General features: G+C 40.5%; 1 protein-coding gene across 1 annotated transcript; it reads left to right on the forward strand.

Moving 5' to 3' along the window:
- Positions 1–10,117: 10,117 nt before the first annotated feature.
- Positions 10,118–23,270, forward strand: RHAG (Rh associated glycoprotein). The gene is made up of 10 exons (XM_062489617.1): positions 10,118–10,332; positions 14,845–15,028; positions 16,730–16,880; positions 17,075–17,222; positions 17,939–18,105; positions 18,954–19,091; positions 19,318–19,439; positions 20,062–20,147; positions 21,005–21,078; positions 21,765–23,270. The coding sequence occupies exons 1-10, from the start codon at positions 10,197–10,199 to the stop codon at positions 21,840–21,842; spliced, it is 1,284 nt and encodes a 427-aa protein (XP_062345601.1). The 5' UTR covers positions 10,118–10,196; the 3' UTR covers positions 21,843–23,270.
- Positions 23,271–23,323: the final 53 nt, after the last annotated feature.

Below are 23,323 nucleotides of genomic sequence, written 5' to 3' on the forward strand. Positions count from 1 at the left end.
GTGCCACCCTGGGACACCAGGCACCCTGCTGGGTATCCAGGGTATCCGGGCACAAACTTTGTGCTTTTATAGAGATTTCAAAAGATTCTGCTTCCCTCATGATGTGGAATAGAACAAATAGGAGGTGAGGTGAAATGCTGCTTGGGTGTTCCCGTTTCTCAGAGCTGACATCAAAAAGTGCTTGGGATACTTCACTTTGTTGCTCAAGTCCCTGGAAAAGCTGAGATGCTGCTGAATATGGGCTTATCACACACAGATGGGGTAAAAGCAATATGGTATTTGCTGAGATCCAGCATGTCAAATGACATTTCTCTCCATTACTTGCCTGTATTTTCACAAAGTCGTTTTTAAAACTGATGTCTTGACAGTGGTTTCATTTTTGATACTTGGATGCGCTTTTTTGGTTTGTGGTGAATTGCGCTACCTTTTAGGTGTTAGTCCATGCAAGAAGCAAATAACACCAGGAATTTCTCACAATTTCTATTCTGGTTCACAAGAAGCACATATGCTGAGAGATGATAAGAGCAACTACTGCAAGAACAAGTCTAAGCCTTATCTGTGGAGAGGGGTGTGAGAGCTCTTCAGCTGTTAATTCATATGACAAGGGCCTTAAACACAGTTTTGAACAAAGGTGATGAAATAACTGCCTGACAGTTTCTGAATAAAAGTATTTCTGATATTTAAAATGCACCAACAGCAGCAGTTTCATTGCCAAATTTGGCCTCTGGGCTAAAGCAAAGTCAAGGTCGTCCCTTTTGGTATCCTAATGTCTTGCTGAGTGTCATGGGTCTGTATCTCCCCTGTTTTTCTCCACCTATTGCTGTGTTAGAGCAAATCTTCCACAAAACCTGCCTCACTCTTGTTCTTGACAAATCTCACCAACAGGTTAACATGAAATTACAGAATCATTAGGGTCAGAAAAGACCCTCAGCATTTAACCATGACCTCAAGTGCCACTTCAACATGCCTTTTAAACACCTCCCAGGCTGGTGACTTTACCACTTCCCAGGGCAGCCCACTCCAATGTTTGACAACCCCTGCCATGAGGAAATTTTCTCTAATACCCAATCTAAATCTTCCCTGGCACAACTTGAGGCTACTCCCTCAAAACCTCATACTAAATAGAAAGCAAAGGTTGTAAACCTTCACGTGACATTAGAAATTTATATTGTCACAATATTCAATTTATTCCCATAAAATAAAATCATGGCAAAATGTCTCCGCAAGCCCAGACAGAAAAGGTCCATCAGAGAAGGGACAGCAGAGGATGCTCCCCACCCCTGAGCTGCTCCCATCTCTCTAGGCCAAGCTGCCAAAAATGGGATTCCTCTGAATGCAAAGGCCATGGTTAAACTTTGGAAAACAGGAGATGGACTCTGTGATTAAGAACTTTCTTGACAGCTCCTGTCTCCACTCTGGGCTGTGAGCAAGACTTTTAGCCCCTAGGCAAGACATTTGACCTGCAAGCTTCAGCCTCACCGACTGCAAGGCAGAGATAAACTCACACAGTCAGGGCAAGGAAGATTAATTAGTGAACGCTGAGAAGGAGCCACAAAAAACTAGGTCCTGTAAATTATAATATCACATTTGATAGCCACACCTCCAGCATAATTATATCTCAGTTTAACCACAAGTCAGAGGGGACAGGGGGCACTGGGAGATAGAAGGAGAGGATGTGACACTCCCTCCCAACCCACTGGTGACATCTGAGGGTTCATGGGCTGGTCATGGCTCACCCCTCTGCTCTGGGCTTTGTGAAATGCCAGCCTCAGACTGCTCCCCAGGACTAACAGATACTCTGACACCAGCATCACTAACAATGCTGGAAGAAAGGCAAATTTTAGGAAAATTTGAGGTAGCAAAGTGGCATGGAAAAGTACCATGTTAAATATTCATTTGGTCACTGATGGAAAGCCCAAGGCTCAATGTAACTGGAAATTACTCTTTAAAATCATTATCATCAGATTCTTGGGGTTTTTCCTTCACAGAAATGATCATTTGAAATCAAATTATAATTTTCACTTTGTGTTTTGCATCATTAACACTCTCCTCTCCTCTCCTCTCCTCTCCTCTCCTCTCCTCTCCTCTCCTCTCCTCTCCTCTCCTCTCCTCTCCTCTCCTCTCCTCTCCTCTCCTCTCCTCTCCTCTCCTCTCCTCTCCTCTCCTCTCCTCTCCTCTCCTCTCCTCTCCTCTCCTCTCCTCTCCTCTCCTCTCCTCTCCTCTCCTCTCCTCTCCTCTCCTCTCCTCTCCTCTCCTCTCCTCTCCTCTCCTCTCCTCTCCTCTCCTCTCCTCTCCTCTCCTCTCCTCCCACTGCTCCATGAAGTCCTGAAAGCAAAAGAGGAAAGCCCTGGATGCCACACTAAAATCAAATTATGGCTTTTGTTCATTCTGTTGAATGAACCACAAGATTGTTTATTTCATTCACTGACTTTAAACCGTCAGGGTTTTCTAGGACATTCTAAACCATTCACCTATCCTCTTAAAAAAGTCTTTTCCCAATGTAAATAAAGTCCAGAAAACCACACTAAAGATAGCAAAGGAAGTGTTATCTTAAACATCTCCTTTTTATTTAGAGATATACAGATTTCTTTGTGCAGGCACATATGACGAGTTTCCCACCAAGTGATGGCTGAAGGGTCAAAAGAGGCTTATTTTGGCACTACTGCTTCTGAAGCACATAAATCACAAAATTTCTGTAAATTCAAAGCAAGAATGGATTAATCTCTTATGTAAATGTGGCTGTGCAACTCTGGTCAGATGATGGAGGTGATTTTCCACGCTCTCCCAAAAACGTATCAGAAAATGTCTCCTAAAAGAGACTCTTAAGTTGATGTTTTTTTCAATGAGTGGGTCCTGTGCAGGTGCCACTATTTATTATAGCAGGAGATATTTCTCAACATCTTGCATTTTATTCTTTATTTTCAAGATATTAGTTCATTGAGAAATTTAGTGGCATAAGTCCATTTCTAAGCTGGGAAGGTCAAGAGAAGTGTTCCATCTGAATGTAGAAGGGCATAAAAATTTTAGAGCAACATGTTTATTGAAGGTATTATGTGGCAACCTACCTACAATTGCAGGAAAAGTCCTTAATGACCTAAAAATTCCATGCTCCTGAGGAGAAAAATGCTGGGTGATTGAAGAGGTGAAAAATGTCAGTAGCAATAAATTAGGTGTTGGAATCAGTGATCATGCTTCTTCCACAGAAAGCAGTGGCTCAGGGCTCATGAGGAAATCAGCTTATAAATGGGAAAGGAGAAAAATGACAACGGAAAAGAAATGTATAAAGAACCTGGAGGGGGAAGGTGAAAGGAAAACAAGTTGTACAGTGTGAAGGCAGGAAGACAAACCTTGTGATAAGGGAGACGCCACCCAAAGATGTGGAAATTTTCTGGGCAGGTAAAAATAGACAGAAATATCAGCACTCATCTGAGCCTAGTACTGAATAATGAGCATTGAGGAGGTTTTGTCCTCCCTGAAGCCTCTCCCCCCACCTGCCCATGCCCCTGGAGCACCATTTTCACTCAGTCTGTCTCTGCTCTTGCTTTTTGCCCTGCCTCCTGAAAGAGCCTTGGACCATCCTTTCTGTAATCAATAAACATAAGGATGTGTGCACTGGAAACAGAGAACCAATCCAGACCATTTTGACACAATATTAACCATAACATGTAATAAACCAAGCTTAAGTCTTTGGCTCTTAGGTTATTCCAGTAGCCTTGAACTAAGACTCATTGCAGATCTAGACAGAACAGCTGAACAAACCAGTATAAAGATTTTGATCCAGCTTTGTAAGAGTTATTTAACACTCTATGCACATTTTAGAGGTAAATGAGAGGTATCTAAGGAGAATGTAGCATCTAATGAGCTATAGCACAATACCTTGTACCTTTCACAGCTTGGTATGAACTTTTCAGAGACTGGATTTTTCCACTGAGGAAATTTTTCCTTCCATATTCATATTTATTTGCTCCCAATTCATTGTAGTACCTCCTGCGTTGGCTTGTCCCGGAAGGGGTGTTGTATTTTAGATAGTAAGTTGAGTCGTAGTTGTTCATTGAATTTGTCCTTGGCCCATTGTGAGGAAATAATAAATTCATCTTGTCAGTTCAATAGAACAGGACTGCTTTGGGATATTCAGTGATTTAGCACCTACTTCCTGAAAATTAAAAAACAGTCATGTGAATTAATTATAAAGGTCACAAATCATATCTTCCATCAGGTCAGCATTCAAACTGCAAACAAAGAAGCCCCCACTTGCTTAACATTCAGCTAGCTGGAGGAGATGTTAGTTGTACACAGGAAAAACAAACAATATGGGAGTTTCTTATAGGAATTTGTTATGTACTAATTGTTCTACCCACATTTGTAACTTGTGCCAAGGTCAAAATGATTAGAACTTGTGGGTCAGCATGAACACACAGACAAAACACAGTTTATGTTGGGATTTAACTTGTGGCATGGCTCAGAGTTTACAGCACTCATTGAGTCATAGAAATTTATATTTAGTGTCTCTCTCTGGCTTGACAAATCCTTGTGGATCAGACCAACTATTTCATGCTACCACTAAACCACACCCTGATGATACCACTGAGAACATCACAGCTCAGCCTCCAGAGGCTGATGGTTGTATAAATTATGGAAGAGCCACACTTAGCATGAGGTTTTCTGGGATTGCTCAGATTGACCTGTGCTTGTGTCTGCTGATTTAAGCAAGGAATGTATCATGAAAGGTCAGTGAGGAACAAAAGGCCTATGGAATCATAGAATCACAGAATAGTGTGATTGGAAGGGACCTAAAATAACCCATTTCCAACCCCTCTGCCATGGGCAGGGACACCTTCCACTATCCCAGGTTGCTCCAAGCCCTGTCCAGCCTGGACTTGGACACTGCCAGGGATCCAGGAGCAGCCACAGCTTCTCTGGGCACCCTGTGCCAGGGCCTGCCCACCCTCACAGGGAAGAATTTCTTCCTAATATCCAAGACTCAACGCAATTCTTTCCAACTTCCTTTACAAGTGTTCTTTCCTAGTGCTCTTCTGGCATGATGTAAAGAGTGAACACAATTACAGGTGTACTCACAGCTACAGAGCAGATTTTGAAATCTAGAGGCAGCCAGTCCTCTGTAAGGAAATACAACTGACATGATTCACTGCCATGTCATCTGAAGTCATCTTCTTCTGCCTTTTCAGAAGCTAAAAACCTGCTTGCCTTTAGAACCAGCCTCTGCAAGGGATTTCACATAGGCAGAAACAGCCACATCAAGAGCCCTGTTACAAGTAAGCACAAGGGACTAAGGGGGAGCAAGAGAAACACTTATATTAACATAAGAAAAGTCAATAAAAATACGTGGTTCATCACTCACGCCATCTGAGACTAAAACATAGTATTTATTATTGTTTTCACAAAATAATAGGTAGAGCTTCAAGGTCTTATGCAAAGCATTCATCCTAGCTGAGGCTCCTTTTTATCACAAGAGCAGCTCAGACAGGCGCACTGGCCCTTGTAGAAGGGAGTAGGACCCTGTTATCTCTAGCAAACACCTTTCCTGCACCTTTGGGATACACCTCCACCAAAAGTTTCTGTTTTGGCATTTAACCCCTGCTTTGCAACATTCATGCAAAGCAGAAGGGAAAGAGTGAAGTTTTTAAGTGAAACAGTTTTTTAGAAAAGTTTTTAAGCTCCTCTCCAACAAGTCATGCTTTAACTGAACACAGCCTAACTGGATGTAATTATTTGGCCTATTCTATTTAGAGGAAAGGAAAAAAGCTCATTCCTTCTAAAGTTGCCTTCTATTGATGTTCTTTGTGTACTGGAAAGATTAAAAACACTGTCTAGTAACCAAGCAAGGTCTTAGAGAACAAAGTCTGTGAGATCTCAAATGGAAAAATAAAACACATTTATTTTAGAAAGAGACACTGCAATATCGACCCACATTTACAAGAAATCAGCTAAGATGCTGGTGGAGGTGATTTGGATCCAGTGAAGATGAAGAGGCAGTGGGCAGGAACTGATCCCAGCAAGTTCCACCTGGACAGGAGGAAGAACTTCCCTGTGCAGTGACTGAGCACTGAACAGATTGTCCAGAGAATGGGTGGAGTCTCCTCACTGGAGATATTCCAGAAATGTCTGGACACAATTGTGCCCTGAGCTCTGGGATGACCCTGCTTGAGGAAGGAGGTGGGACCAGATGAGCCAGTGTGGTCCCTTCCAGCCTGACCCATCCTGTGATCCTATTGTTGCTATTTAAGGAGTTAGAAAATCCGCTGAATGTTATTTTCCTCTTTAAGGTGAAGGAAGCTATTTAAGGACTGCATGGACAAACTGCATTTTCTTGGCTGAGCTTTCAGCTTGAGGAGAGATAAGGGTCTGCTGACTCGAAGAATTGAAGGTAATGTTCAATGAAAAAAATGTTTCTACTGCAATACCATAGAAATGGGATAAATGTTCTCAAAAAAATCTTAGCTCAAAGTTCAGGAGGTGTAAGAAATATTTCTGTCCCAGTGTGGAGGCAAGATGCACCTTATTCCACCTTCTTGATTCCCACAGCTGTGTCTACAAGAAGAGCACACACCAAGAAGAAAAATGAAGATTAGTGTGCAACCAAGTCATGCTTTGTAAATCCAAATTGATTGAGGAATCCTTGTAGTTCAGATTTCAGTGAACTGAGCTCAGAGTCTTAAATAACATCAGCATCTTCTAGGATACATGCTGAACCTGATTTGAACCTGTGTCAGTCAACAAGCATGACCAAAAAGGGCATTTCCATTCACCTGGCCTATTTAGCCAGGTATTTTAGGTAATTTCCTTTAACATGAAAACAATTGCCCTTGGAAGTTTCTATTTCTTCAGGAAAATAAAAAGAAAAAACTTGTAGATATGGTGCTGAGGGAATATAGTTGGTGGTGCTGGTCTAGTGGTGAACGTGGCAGTGGTGGGTTAGCAGTTGGACTTCACGATCTTAGAGGTCTTTTCCAACCTAAATGATTCCACAAGTCTGTGATTTAAAAGGATTATTAAATGCATATTCTTTCTAATTCTTGAGGTAAGATACTGCCTGAGCAACCCCTTTATTTCTTATTTTTATCTTCCAGAAGCTCAAAACTCTGCTAAAACTGTTCACATTTATTTACATAAAGTTTATGGTATGTCACCAATGTCCTATTTAAATGGAAAACTGGATAAAAAAATTCAACAGCTATTTAAATGACAAATATGTAATGTTACTTAGTAGATCCAGGTGTGCAACAATATTTGCCAAAAAACAGCCTCACTCTTACCTTTGCATTAATTGCTACCAGCATTGGGATAAAACAAATTAGGAGACATAAGGGTATTTCCTACAGTGGAACAGTTCAATATGTGTGCATTTTTATTGCTCTATGCAGCAGCTGGATGGACACATAAAGGCATTTGAAAGGAGGTGTTGGAGGTGGCTATTCCCCATCACCTGGAAAGCCTGTGTCAGAAACAAGGCAACCAAGAAAAAATTGGGAATGGCAGACAGCCATTGACACGGCAGGTGCTCCTGCTGGGAAATACATCAGATCAAAATGTAGGACTTCCTATGCACAAAATTTCCACTGTGATGCGGGGCTGAAAGATCCAGACCTTGTTTTCATGACTTAACAGGACAGACCTTCTGTACTCTCCACAGATGGTATGACTGGGTATGCCTGTACCCAGGGCATGGCTATTCACAATCCTTCCCTTGGAGAGGCTTGAGGAGAATATCCAAAGCACCTCTCATTTTCTGAAGCAATGCCCAAACCCAAATATAACCCACGCCAAAGCCCATCTCAAACAGCAAAAACTGAGGCAGTAAGTCAGGCCAGACTGGGTTTTCCCAAAAGGTCCTGTGAGCATAATAGTCCAGTACCACCCCTTGGATAAAACATCTTCTTCCTGGCAGTTTGTGTTGTCAATCCTTTTAGCTTAAAGTTGGCAATATCTGAAGAGAATTTGTGACAGATTCAGACTTGTTAGTGGTGAGAGAAAAATGTTTCATTTATTTTGAAGAACAAATACTAGCATAAATATTGGAATATAATTTTTTTTCGTTTTTGTGTGTATATCACCTGTACATGTCTAGGGGCCATTCTGTGGCTGCTGGGTATTAGTTCACCTCACTGGGAAAATAGCTAAGTTATTCTTTCTAGCCAAGGAAAAAGGAAAAATACATGGATGAATACTCTTCCAATACAGATCGTGGGTCCCTGTGTGTGTACATACCTGCATAAGATTTAAGATACAAAATAATAATCTCAGAAAAGGTCCTGGTTTAATGGACTTGACCCATTTTAAATTATAAACACTATTAAAAGGCTTTTCCTCATTGTATTTCAGCAAGAAAACTTTTCTGCACCCCTGAAAGATCTTAACATAAGGATTGCATATATGCCATGCGACATCTCCACCAGGAGAAACTTTCTGCAGTGAATACACAAGATATTCATGGCTGAGCTATGAGTAAAAAAAAAAAAAACAAACAATGAACTCTGCTCATGAATTTGTGCTTTTTTAATCATCTCCTGAGCAAATGTAGGAGCTCAGAGGTCCTCACAATCAAATCTGGCTGTGTGTCCTATTCTGTGGTGCACTAAGGATGAGTGATAGCTTTTTAACAAAGCTCTGTTTCCTCTCTTTGAGCTGCTCAAGTGAAATACAGTTGCTATGAAGGAAAAAAGCCACATACGTGCTTATTTTAGCTTTGCCACTCACAAGCTTGATTATGTGGTAGACGAGTTTTTCTTGCTAAATACTTTTGTTTCCCTTCCAAATGCACAGAATCACTTTCAGGGAGAAAAAGCTGTGATAATTTTAAACTTTGTTTGGATAAGGTAGGTATATGAAAGGTATAACTCTACCTTTATATTAGAGAATTGTTAACTGGACTCAGGAACAGAGAAAATATCAAAGCACTGCCCTGTACCAGAACCTTAAAAAATAAATGAGTTTTTTAAATGTCATAGCATGTGAGCAGTTTTCCAGCAGTATCTCACCAGGGCAGCATCCCAACTTAGCATCATCTCCCAGCATCTCTGTATTAAGCTGGTTTTTATACCCAAGATCTGACACAGCAATTTATTGCTGTACCCTGGCAATACTTCTTCACGACCAATTCGTCAACTACTACAATATCATCCTTCTTTTTAACAGATACGATTTTTCATGAAATAAAAGATCCTGATGTATGATTTTGCCCTGTTTTCTGACTACTGGATTAACAGAGGTGAATTTGCTCACATTAATACAATATTTTATCCACAGAACTTTGAGGACTCAATACAAATTTTGACAAGCAATGTGACTCTCAAGAGCAAGAGGTCATCAAACAGTAAACTAAGTGCAATTTCATTTTCTCCTCCGTTTGTGAGAAAGTTTACAAACTAAACTTCTTAAACCATGTAGTAGATTTGGTCTCTGACCTATTTCCATTGTCTGAGCTGAGGGGAATGTTAAAAAAAGGCAATCATTCAAAATGAAAAAACTGAGCTGTTCTCTTCAAACTCGTCTTTTTAGAAATTACAGCTTTTCTTTTTACCAACTATGAATATCCTTTTTACATATAAAGAAGTATAATAATTCCCTTTTAAAATAAAAGTTTACAATGAGAACTTATGCTCTAAGAACAAACACTTTACTGTGAAATTAAAAAAAAATGTCTTCAGGTTGCTAAAAAATATTCTCTTTGCTTATCACAGCCTATATGAAAAGAGGTGATTTTCCACATTTTATTTGCAATGAAAAATTATTAACTTTTTTGGAAGAAGAGTTAGAATTTGAAAATATTATTGACTACAGGAATCACAATTGAGAGTCACTGTTCCTTACTACGTGCAGCAAACCAGGCTCTGTGAGATTTTCTTGAGGGCTATTTCCTTTCTAAAATACATACAGGCAGCGAGAAGTACAACTGAAAGGCTAAATTAGCTGCTTTGTATAACAAATGGGGGGGGAAAAAACAAAAACAAAACCACATGCAAGCAGCATTTCACACACAGAAGCACCCTGGGAAATTGAAATCGCTGTATTGACCTGTACTTCTTCCCTCCCATAGTGGGTGTGACAGTGTGTTCACGTCTCTGTTTCTTTCTTTTTTTTTTTTTTTTTCCCTATATCACTCAGATCCACAGAATTAGTCGGCTCCTCTGAGGGCAAACACCCATTATCAAGCTCCCACAGCCACCTGCTCTCCAGTAATGCCTCCAGACTTTGACACCAACATGAGGTTCAAGTTCTCGATCCTGGCGCTTCTTCTGGAAGTGATTGTCATTGTTTTGTATGGGATATTTGTGGATTACGACCCAAATTTTTCCGCTGCACAGTTATACCCACGTAAGTATTTCTGTCTAAGATTTATAGGAGCTGAAATTTCTTTAAATTGATCCTAAGCAAGATTTCTGAATAACTTATGAGACCTGCTGATAAAGAAAAGAAATGAAAGATGTGTTTTGGGGCAAACACATTTTTCAGAGGGTGAAAGCAGCAGCCTTCAAAGACAAATCCAAATTGAGCACATTAAAATTCTGCAAGTACCTCACTGCTGAGAAGTTTACTGTTCTGGGAGAGAAGAGCCTGGGAAATAGTTCTAGTGTTTGCACAGCAGGTTAGGACTTGGAGAACTGTGTGTTACTTTGAAAGATTCCAGCATTTTCCAGAGACAGATGGGGCGTGTTTCTTACCAGACCTTCTATTTTGATTACTGTATTTAATAATTAAAATGAATAGAATGTTTCATTACTACCATCCAGGTTTGGGAAAGGTTTCTTGTGAGAGCATGGAAACGGAGCTGTAAGTGCATCAATGTTATAAAATGTTTGTGAAAGCTCCACAAGGTGGATAACCCCCTGCTATTTTCCAAAGCAGTGGGTCCATTAGATAGTAATGGTTTAGCCTGAGACTGTTTCTGTTGATTTGTTGCTCTGCAAGTACTTGTTGAAGATCAGAAAAAGCTCTTGGCCTGAGAAGTAGTTCCTCACTTCTCTCACCCCCTCCTCCTCATGCAAAGATAAGACTACTGTGAATAGATAGAAAACAAGATTTGCAGAGCTGCAAACTGTGTTTTCCTGGCAATATTGAAGGTTTGTTGTTCAGTTTTTCAGCTCTGAGGCCTTAATAACTTGCAAGGTAGCCCTGCCTGCAGGTAGCAGCTGTGTAATTTTGAGTGCATCCCCCTTTTTCTCTCATTCTAACTGTCCTTTTCGTGGCTCTTACAGGGGAATGTGATCTCGGGTTGGAGTAATCTTGTGTTGTGTATTCTCACAGAGAGCATAGTCTGGCTCAGAGAACAGTGAATGTGGGCATTATTCAGTTCCATTATATAAGTCAGCTGAATGAACATCAGAGGCTAATTGCTCACATTTAGGTTAGCTCCACTGAGATGTGGCAGAATCCCTGAGATACGGCAGCTTAGGCTGTGCCAGAGCCCCTTCTCCATGACACAGTTTGGCCATGTCAGTGATGTTCATAGAGCTAAAGGAAGAGACCTTGGGTTTGGGTTGGAAAGGGCCTTAAAGAGCATCTCAGTCCAATCCCTCTGCCATGGACAGGGACAGTTTCCACCATCCCAGGCTGCTCCAAGCCCCATCCAACCTGGCCTTGGACACTTCCAGGGATCCAGGGGCAGCCACAGCTTCTCTGGACACCCTGTGCCAGGGCCTCACCACCCTCACAGGGAAGAATTTCTTCCTAATGCTCAGTATAAATCTCTCCTCTTTTAATTTAAAACTGTTCCCTCTTGTCCTATCATTATCTGCCCATTTAAGAAGTCATTCTCTCACTTTTTTTATAGCCTCTTTTAAGTCCTAGAAGATGCTTTAAGGTCTCCCCAGAGCTTTCTCTTCTCCAGGCTGAACAAACACAGCTCTCTTAGCTGGTGTCATATTAAACTATCCTGACTGTAGTGAATTATACAAGTTCCTATGTTAGGTGGCCTTATCTAGACAGTGTACTGGAAATTAGTCTTGGTCCACTGTCACCCAGGAGCTGATTGTTGGCCCAGGCAAAAGTCATGCCAAAACTCACACGAATAATTTGACAGCACAGGCAATTGTACTGACACTACAATACAGGTCTTTAAATGTAACCTACCCAGTTAGAAATCACCTATGCTTATTTCTTCATTAATATCAGTGTCTAAAAGTGTGTGAGGAATTTCCTGCTGCCTCCCCTGCCTCCCTGCACAGGCAGTGTATGGCTGTGTTATTCCTGCACACTTGTCCCTCAGCTGCCCACACTATTGACCTGTGAGCATCCTTCTGGAATGGTTTGGGCTCATGCAAACTGGCCCCTTGACCTGTCAGGCATGGTTTTAGGCACAGCAGGGATAGGGGAATGCTCTTAAGGTGGGAACAGTGTTTTAGGAGGAAAGGACATATATTTCTTTTGGCCAGGATGTTCAGACTACCAGCAGAGATATAAACCAAGCAAACACCACTTATGCCGTGTTGAATTTTTAGAATGCAAACCTCACAGAGGTCATTCCCAATAAAGAATGGGAATAAAAGTAGATTTTCACAATACCTATATTTTCACTTTTAGGACCCCTTACTCTCAAATTTACTTGTACAAAGTGCAAAAAAGGTGCAGTTTGCCTGAGGACTTGGCATAAATTTAATGCTATGGTTATACAGGTGTATTAGGAAATATCTTGAGCCAGGACTTCCCTTGAGTCCCTAAAATGATGGGTTTAAACTGCTTCCCATGCTATGCCTTAGGATGTTAACCTGTCTGTACCTTAGAGATTTAGTTCCTTCATCCAGGAGGTCATTTATATTCTCAGGGCTGCAGTGCAAAGCCTGATTTTGTCTTTTGTCAGCATAGCTGACCTTCAGGTAAGGAGAGCTAAGCTGAGTTCATTCCCAAAGCAAAGCTTTTATTGGTACTATTTCTGGTGGATACAAGTACAGGCATGGCAAATTGGATGGACAACTTCAGGTGTGTTGTGTCACTGGAATGGGAGAACAAGGAGGTGTGGTGGTTCTTAGAGCACTACAAGAGGATTTCTTTCATGTTGGCATCCTGTACACATTGTCCTGTGAGCATCCATGACTCAGGGCTTAGGAAACCTTTTGCATCCCTCTTGTTCAGGGTTCTATGGTTTACAACTGTAGGCCAAGCAAGATCAGTTTTAGAGCATGTCACAAGCATCGTTGTGTTGAGACTGGCCACCTTGAAGTGGAGTTATATTGCTGGTTTTGGCCAGCCTTGCAGAATTCTGTGTAGTGGCTTTCTTCAGGATCTGCTGGAGTGTTTTTCCCAGTCTTTATTTTCCTCTCTCAGAAGTGTTATACTTTGTCAAACACAACTAGTTACTAAAACAGTTCAGTTCAAATCATGCTGTTTGCATCATTTAAAGTCACTCCAGACTCACTCTTCTTTAAAATCATGCATAAGAGATAGTTAAGGTGCAAGGTACAGGCTAAACTAGAAGGAATTTGTCCTCAACACCCACGAATTAACCTAGTTTTGTCCAGAACTTTAAACCACTTGTGTGAATAATTCCAGACAGCTTTAAAATGTCCAGCCTGAAGAGGAAGATAAAGGGTTAGAGGTGTTTGTGAACCACCTGCATTTCTGTAGAATCATAGAATGGCCTTGGTTGGAAAGGATCAGAAAATTTATCATCTAATCCCAAGACAACCAACGATGCTGTTTCTTAAATGCAAAGTAAAGGCTCTTGCTGCTTATTTCAGCACTAGGGCAGGGCTGGAATATGACACTGCAAATATAAAAGAGTTTATTAGGAATCCCCAGTAACTTCTTATACTTCTGGGCCCTCTTTTGGCCAAGCCTGGTAATGTAAAACTGAGGAATGCTTCAGGTAATGGGAATTCCAGCTTCAAGACAAATGTTACACTAACCAGCTCAAGTTTTTCACGCTTATTGGCATGCAAGAGCAATGAAATAAAAGTTATTTGAAAAGGCCTTTTTGTATTGGAGGTTCTTACTAACAGTAAAATCAGGCCAAAAGTTGCAGCTACAGGACTCAAACCTGTTTGGTTTAGAGTCAATTAAATCACATAGTGCGCAAAGTAAAAAAATATTTTAAAATGTGAATTATCCATGAAACATCAGTTTGTATTAAAAGAAAAAAAAAAGAGTATGAACTTGAAAAAGTAGAAAAAGAACTAACCATATTTTAACAAAATTTATATTTTGTTAAATTTTATATTCAAAAATAATTTCTATTATATATAAATACATATTTATAGAAATATGAAGTTTTATTCCAATTTAATATTCCAAAAAGCAACCAAATATTTGAATGAAGACTAATTGTATGCTGATTAACTATATTAATTTTTAAATTTAAACTTTGCCTTACAATTATTTTTCCTTTTATCCATGTAAAAAGATCAATGTCTTGGACAGTAATTTTTAGGGATCCCAAGCATCCCTTTGCACTGGGACACCTAGCACTCACCCAAACAAATCCCATGTACAATTTTGGAGTTAGTCAGGACACACTGGCTCTGACCACCTCTATTGGAAGGGAAACATAACTTTTCTGTAAGGACATGAAGCGGTGATGATGTTCCAGGTAGCTTCGATGATGTTCCAGGTAGCTTCACAAAGACAAGACAATGCCAGAGACAAGGAATTTTGCAAGTACAGAGGTCCAGTGGCTTTCCATAATGAAATAGGAATCAATATAATCAAAAATTAGGCATGGCATTTTCCAGACATTCAGTTTTCAGCTCATAGACTGGTCATGAAGTGGGAAGAATGGATCCCATGCGTGACTGGAGTTTGGAACTCTTCTCTGCCCCAGCTGCCTGTGTCCCTAGCTTTTCACCCTTCCCAGCCACTCTTCACAGTCTCTACATAGACATGTTTTCCCTTCAGACTTTCAGGATGTCCATGTGATGATATTTGTTGGATTTGGTTTCCTGATGACCTTTCTGAAGAAATATGGATTCAGCAGTGTTGGTTTCAACATGCTCATTGCTGCCTTCGGTCTCCAGTGGGGAATTCTGATGCAAGGATTTTGGCACATGGAAGGAGGGAAAATTCCTATTAACATAGAAAGGTATATGTGAATTTACAAAAATTGGTATTTCTATCCCTGAAGATATCAGAAGCCATAAACCACAGCATCTATGGGGTCAGACATTTCCTGAATTTCATTAAGCCTTGCTGTCTACCTCTCCACATCCTTCTGCCCTTCACCACTGAGGGGCCCACTCCAGATGACCTGGGCCAAGGTAACCAAAGTTTGTGAAGACATTTGAGGTGCTACATTACGTGTGGGAGGTGTGGGTCCTGTAGAGAGATTGCTTTGAATCTGGAATATTTCCAGCAGTAGCACAGCACATCCTGCATCCAGCAGGCATGGAAGGATCTGTCTTTCCATGACACATGGGGTCACAGAAGAAAGGCTGGAGCTGCATGTCTGTGCACTCACGAGGTTTTCTCTTACTTCTCAAGGAATGATTTTCATGAGCATCACACTCCAGCAGGGTCTGAATACCAATCACAGAATGAGAGACCTCATGGGCAATGTCTCTAAGCACATTTAATGCCCCTCCTATTCACCTGTCCTGCCTCTACCAAGGTCTCAGAGCATTTTCCACAGCTGCAATTCTGTTTTCTGAGACAATTTGTAAACAATCTTGAAATGAACAGCATCCAAACATTACTGAGGGGAAAGCAGGAATGACACAAGCAGCTCCCTAGTGCTTACAGGCAGGCATTTTTAGAGGGATCCACAGGTTTTTGCCTTTCTCTGCTCTAATGTTTTTATCAATTTCTGGTTTTATTTAACTTTGCCAATCACCAAAACACATTAACACTGGTTCTGCCTGACAGGTCATGCAAAGATGATGCAGAGAGACAGGCAGGTGTGCAAGGCTTCCAGGATTATGCAAACCATCTGACCAAAGACCTCGCTATCATCTTTGAAGCCTAGGTGGCAGTCAGGGCTGGAAATTGAGGGGCTGGAGCTTGTCCAGAGAAGGACAAAGGAGCTGGGGAAGGGTCTGGACCACGAGTCTGGTGAGGAGCAGCTGAGGGAGCTGGGAAAGGGGCTCAGCCTGGAGAAAAGGAGGCTCAGGGGGGACCTTGTGGCTCTGCACAACTCCCTGACAGGAGGGGACAGCCAGGGGGGTCAGGGTCTGCTCCCAGGGAATAAGGGACAGGACAAGAAGAAATGGCCTGAAGGGACAAGAAGAAATCACACCAAGGGGGGGTTAGTTGGATATTAGGAAAAATCTCTTCACAGAAATGATGGTCAGGCATTGGAACAGGTTGCCCAGCGAAGCTGTGGAGTCACCATCCCTGGAAGAGTTTTTTAAAACACCTTCAGATATGGCATCGAGGGACATGGTTTAGTGGTGGACTAGGCAGTGCTGGGTAAAAAGGTTGGACTTAATGGTCTTAGAGACCTTTTCCAATCTATATGATTCTGTGATTCCATGACATCCCTGCAGATCCCAATACACTTCTCAGCTGCCTTTTTGTCATAATTTCTACCAGCTAAGCACATGTATGGTTTAAGAGGAAATCTTCTACACTTACTCTTCACTAGCTGGTAAGATCCTTACAAGATCCATCTGGAAAGGTTTGATTTAATTTTTATCCACAAAGATGAGCTTGATAATTTTGTATCTGAAGAGTTAAAGCCCTATAATTTCAATCATATAATTCTAATGGCATGTTGGATGTTACAGCTTTTTTTTAATTAATTTTCTTTTTTTATGTGTTTTGGGGTTGTTTTTTTTTTTTTCTTCAGCATGATAAATGCAGACTTCAGCACAGCAACCGCTTTGATTTCCTTTGGAGCACTCCTAGGGAAAACAAGTCCCATTCAGATGCTGATCCTGACTCTTCTGGAGATCACCATCTTTGCATGCAACGAACATCTAGTAACCAAAGTATTAAAGGTACAACAATTTAACAATCATTGTTTTCTCTTTATAACAAGTGTTTTCATCCCGTAATGCTTCCAGCTTGCTTATGCCAGGCTCTGGTTTCTACCACAGAATTAAACAATTAAGTCCTCCAGGCTTCTCATTCATCAGACTCTTGTCTTTATGCTGTATAAAATCTGTGGCACTATTTTGGGTCCCTATTACAGGCCACAGATGTTGGAGCTTCGATGACTATCCATGCTTTTGGAGCTTATTTTGGTTTGGCTGCAGCTTTCATCTTGTACCGTCCTGGTCTGACAAAAAAACATGAAAACGATGAATCCACCTATCACTCAGACATGTTTGCCATGATTGGTAAGTGAAGTAATATCGAGAGTTGATCAGCTGTTCATTCCTCTTCCATCTTCATTTTTTCTGATTACCTATTATTATGCTACATTCATTTTCCTAAGTACACTTATTGAGGCAAATTCCTTTTAGTCTCATGCATGCACCATGTTTTCAGTGGTACACATATTTTTCCTTGCTTCCAAGAATGGAAAAGTCAAATTAAATACATGTTTTCACTATGCATTAGTGGTGATGTCCTTTCTGTTAAGTCTTGTGCTTTTCAGCAGTATTTCCAAAGCAATTGTCTGTAATTAAAAGGATTGAGTTGTGCCTGTCGTGGTAATGTATGTCAGAAACCATATATCTATCTGTCCATGAGAACTGTTCATAGACCAATTCACCAGCTAAAACTTTCAGTCGTATTGATAGATGATAAAGGACTTGCATGTGAATTGTGTTGCCTATGCCTCCTGTTCTGGCTGGGGTTTCACAGTGGTGGTGAGCTCTGACAGTGAGTGAGGCATGACAAGGGGTAATTAATGCCTCCCAGTAAGATTTCGCAAGAGACCATGTGTCAAAACCCCATCTGCCAGTGTCAGAAGCTTCTGCATATTCTATTATTTCTTCCAGGATTTAGGCTATTCAATGTTTCTCATTAATCACTGTCCTCATTTCTTGTAACACACTCTGTATTGGCCCTTGTGACTAAACAGCTTTTGCTTTGACTTCTATTCATCCAGGTACCCTGTTCCTTTGGCTTTTTTGGCCCAGTTTTAACTCTGCCATTGCAAATGGCCCAGAAGCCCAGGGAACAGCCATTATCAACACTTACTTCTCCTTGGCTGCCTGTACTGTTGTAACATTCGCCCTCTCCAGCTTGGTGGATAAAAGAGGCAAATTCAGTATGGTAAGAGTCACATCATGACCCGTGTTAAATTGAGTCAACCCTCTCTAATAAGGATGCAGATTCCCAGCTTCCATCTATCTGTCCAGAGTATCTGGAGCCTTTCCCCATACTATCACAAGAATTAGAGCTATTATACACATAAAACTTATGAAGTCTGATGAGAAGTGGCTGAGGGAGCTCAGGGGGGGCTCATTCTGGAGAAGAAGGAGGTTCAAGGAGGATTTTCTCACTCTCTACAACTCCCTGAGGAAGAAAGGTGGAACCAGATGAGGCCTGATCTCTTCTTCATACACCAAGTGACAGGATGAGAAGAAACAGCCTCAAGTGGTATCAGGGCAGATTTAGACTGGATATTAGCAGAAATTTCTTCACAAAAAGGATTGGAAAGCAGTGTAGTAGACTGGGAACATGTTGGTTGTACTGGTTTGATGGTTGGACTTATTAATCTCAAAGGTCTCTTCCAGCCTTAATGATTCTCTGAGGAGTCTCTGTTGTCCACAGAACCTGCAGGACCTTCGAGACATTAGTCCAGTGTTCAAGTGAACTTTTGGATCTTATTCCAAAGATGTTCCTACTTCAGTTTCCTTATCACAACAGCCAAAATAGGTGTCTCAAGGAAATGATCCATTCCCTGGAAATCTCAGTGCAGCTGCACAACAGACAAAATCGAACCAGCTTCTGTCCCCCTTGCCCTAAAATCCAGCTCTGTTTTCACCCACTCCTCTCCAGCAGCTCAGTTATTTGTCAGAGCCCAGCATGTGCAAGAGAGCCTTCAGGGGCACTCAGCCTTCAAACAAGCCTCTGCTCCTCATGTGTCACCTCTGCCTTGCTCTGTGTCCCCTCTGCAGGTTCTCATTCAAAATGCCACCCTGGCAGGAGGAGTAGCAGTGGGTACCTGTGCTGACCTGGCCATCCACCCCTTTTCTGCAATGTTCATTGGGGTTATTGCTGGAATTGTCTCTGTCCTTGGATTCCAGTTCTTGACTGTAAGTACTGGGGACCCAGCTCTGCTCCCATTTTTTATTTCTCTTTGGCTTTACTGGAGCTCCCTTGGTTTGCTACAATGGGAGGATAGACACAGTAAACTCCAGGTAATGGTGACCTTTAATAATTATTTGATTCTTGAACTTCTGCTTTTTCTTTTACATATCCATCTAGAGATCATGGAAGACTATGAAGTCACTATAAATTTTCTATTTTCCCTCATTTCAGCCTCTGATGGCATCCAAGCTGAAAATTCAAGACACTTGTGGAGTTCATAACCTACATGGTTTACCTGGAATTCTGGGAGGTATTGCTGGCATCATAGTAACTGCAATAAAAAGGGAAATGAGGTGAGTTGTAGAGAGAAGAGAGAAATAAGTTTTTTGATTTTTAAAGGTCTGTTCTAATTTGCTGCCTTCTTTGGATCTAATTATGATTTTTTTTTTTTTTTTAAGAAATGTGTCATTGATTTGATGTCAAGCATTGTACTCTCATTTAATTTGGGTCCTTTTTGATTTCCTGCCTTTAACACTCTGTTTAAATGCCAAGCTCATTACAGATTAAAAGCTCAAATAAAAATAAATTAATTAAAACAACATAAAGAAAGAGCACACTGAACCAATCAAACATAGAAGAATATTTATTATGACTCTACAATTACATTGCTGGTATTTGTAAGATTTGGTCTTTTTGACAACAGGGAGTATTCTCTAACAGCTTACAGGACATTAATAACCTTCTCAAAGAATTTGTTTTCATCTGTAGCCTAAAGCAAAGCTTAATTGAAGTCATTGTACACAGTAATGGCAGGATCTGCTGGATTCTACCATAAGGATTCTAGGATATTTTCCTATGAGTCACCTTTTCCAGCATGCACCAAGTACAATTGCAGTACAAGTTGTAAGACTGATAATCAGTCTCAAAGTGTAAAAATTTTTTGATAGGCAATGGTTTGGTTTCTGCCCTTTTCAGGAATGGTCACCTGCTTACTCCAGCCCTGCAGGCTGCTGCTCTGGGAAGTACACTTGGAATTGCACTGGTGGGAGGAGCACTCACAGGTCAGTGGAAGGCTTATAGTGACTAAAAACATGTGAATTTAGATGTTTCTCCATGGAGAGCTTAGATGTATCAACAATTTTGTGTGAATAATACAAAACTGAAATAATGGGTCCCCATGCCAGAAACACAAATATGGAAAAGCAGTTTTCCAATGTCTTCAAATGAAGTTCAGGAGCATCAGGAAGAACTTCTTCACCACAGGGGTGGTCAGGCATCGGAAGGGGCTTCTCTGGGAGGTAGTGGAGTCCCTATCCCTGGAGGTGTCCAAGGAGGGACTGGATGTGGCACTCAGGGCTCTGGTCTGGATGACAAGATGGTGTTTGGTCTAGGATTGAACCTGATGATCCTGAAGGTTTTTATCCAACCTAAATGTTTCTATGATTCTGTGCTTCTGTGTATCTTACTGAGTACATGCTCCAAAGATACTGAGTTTTATATCTATAGGAATAATAATGTGTTCTTCCAGAAGCAATTCTTCTCTAGATCTAGATACTTCGAATTCTGAACAGAAACTAGTTTGAGATCAAGACATACTCAATGAGGTGTCATGTGTTTCCATGTGTTTGTGAATACTTCCAAACAAACAAACAAACAAAAATCAGGCTGAAATAGAAAACTTTTATCTGAAATCTGGTCAATTAAAAGCAAGCATTTATTTATGGTCTTATTCATGTTTGTATGAAGAAATGTGAATCACCTCTCAGAATAATTGAGCTGATGTCCCAGGATGGTTGGGAATTTCTGTAGATGAGGAAATCAGTCAGAAAACTTAGCTGGCTGCCTAGGGCACATCTGAGGCAGATTTATTTGGTCATTTTCTTTCTTTTTCAAATCTCTGATGCTGTTTTTCCTGCAGGTGCTATTCTAAAGCTGCCCTTCTTGGGACAAGTATCTGACCAGAACTGCTTTGATGACTCTGCTTATTGGGAGGTAAGACACAACCTCCTTTTATTTTCATTATGTTGGAGGATGTACAGCCATTGCAGCCCTGCTCTCCTGGGCTTTGTGGTTTGCACACATGAGTCAGAAAACCTGCCTCTTCAAAATTCAGAAATGCTGCTCTACCTCAGGCTGTGAATTTAGCAAGGCTACCTGCAGGATCACTTTTGGACTTCTTAGGTAATCCTGCCTTTTTCATTGGACTCACCTTGAACGAAAAGCAGAAATAGAAACAACAAATTAATATCAGAGTGGAGGCCTTTATCTCTCTCTTATATGCTTATTGTATTAGGTATCTTCTTCCATATCAGAGACTGATGACATATGGTTAATTTAGGCAATCTGAACTTTTTCCTTTATGCCAGGACAAGCCCAAAAAGGCAGGGCAAGAAGTAATATATGATACACATTCCTTGCAAATAAAATGTGGAGTTAAAGGAATTTTTTTTTTTTTTTTAGTTTTTTTAATGAATTAAACTCCTTCCGCTATGAAGAAAACCCTGAGTTCATCCCTCAGTATCCAGAACTGATGGTTCATGTCAGGCTGTATCAATGTTAATAAACAGACATATCATATATGTAAATAGAATTACATTCTTGGCACACTTTAGTCTTCTTTTACGGCAAAAGAAAATCTATCTATCCTTAACTGACCTCTTCTTTGTTTCTCCTGGCAGGTTCCAGAGGAGGAGACAGCATCTGAAATTTACTCCAGCCACCGTGATGAGCGCAGCAGATTTGAAGCTGCCATGTAGAAAAACAATTAATCTTCAATATTTGTCCTAATGATGCTCTTTTCTGTTTCCAGTGCTAAGAAACAATGAAACAACATCCAAGTATTGTCCCAACCACACCAGGTTTTTAAGAAAAGGCTGAAGATAGCTATATTTTTGTAACAGAAAACAAGCTTGATTTTAGTTTATTTAGTCATTATGCCAAACTCAGGTGAATAAATTAGGTTCTTTCTATATTTTTGTCCACCTGAAAAAGGCACCACAAACTGCTCTTTAAAATTATCTATATTTTATTTTTTTTGTCACTGACAACAATGTAGCTGTTGTAAAAAACTTTGGGTTTCAAGATTATTACAGGATAATGCATTTAAGTGTGAGATTTCTGAGTTACATCCTTCAACTGCATAGGGGTAATCAAGAAGAAATGAATTTATATTTTTTATATGGATTTGAACAAACTTTTCACCAGACTAACCCTATTTAACTTTTTAAGAAAATGTGTCCTCTTTTCCAGTGGAGGAGAAAATGTGCTGTATTTTGAAGCTTGATTATGACAGGAAGCAAAATGTTGAAATAAATCTTATGTCAAAGCACAGAATACAGTGACTGATAAGGCAATATGAGTATAGATGTATTGTCAATATGTTTATTGAAAGGGAAAGGAAAGTGAAATTGTAAAAAAAACCATAATTATCATAGATCTATTTATTTATTGTCATAGATTTAGTTAGTTTCAAGGACATAATAAGAGAACTGAGCAGGAGCTATGAAAAGCAAGTGATTGCATAATAGGTCTTTTTCTATTCAATAGTTATAAGTGGATTGTAGCAGTGCTGATGTCAAGCAGTATATCCTGAACTAATGCCAGCTCCAGAAAAACATTAATTGTTTGGAACTGACTGGAAAGAAACTTTGTTCAACCTACGGAAGACACAAATCACTGACTCTGAAGTCACTTTCTCCTAAAAGAAGTGAAAGCAAAAAGAAGAAAACTGAAGCTAAATTAAGGAAAATTAACTTAATCATAGAAGTGATGACAGTGTCTGCTCAGTTCAGAGACAAAAATTGAGGCAGCTGAAGGAACTCCATGAGGTGCCTCAGTGCATGGGATAATCCATTGAGAGACAATGGATGGGAAGTGAAAATCAAACAGAAGGAACACAGTGCCTCAATCCATCATTCAGGGAAAGCTGCTGCCGTTGCCTCTGAATAACAGGCCAAAGTGGGTGAACTTTCAACCCTTTTTTTTATACTAGGATCTTATTTCAAGTCTTACTTATCAGACTTAACAGGAAAACTCCTCTCATATTTCCATTTCTGCTGATGTACTTTTCCTTGAAAATCTTTAGAAAGATACTAGGCAGGGCTGTCCCATATGTTACACCCGCTGTATACTGCTAGATCTGTCAGATTTCTATCCATGAATAAAAATACATTTGTTGTATCACACTTTAGTTCAGATAAGCTCTTTTGCAGATGTGCAATGACTGACTCTCTTCTAC

This window comes from Cinclus cinclus, chromosome 3, assembly GCF_963662255.1.
Source record: "Cinclus cinclus chromosome 3, bCinCin1.1, whole genome shotgun sequence".
Taxonomy (NCBI): Eukaryota; Metazoa; Chordata; class Aves; order Passeriformes; family Cinclidae; genus Cinclus; species Cinclus cinclus.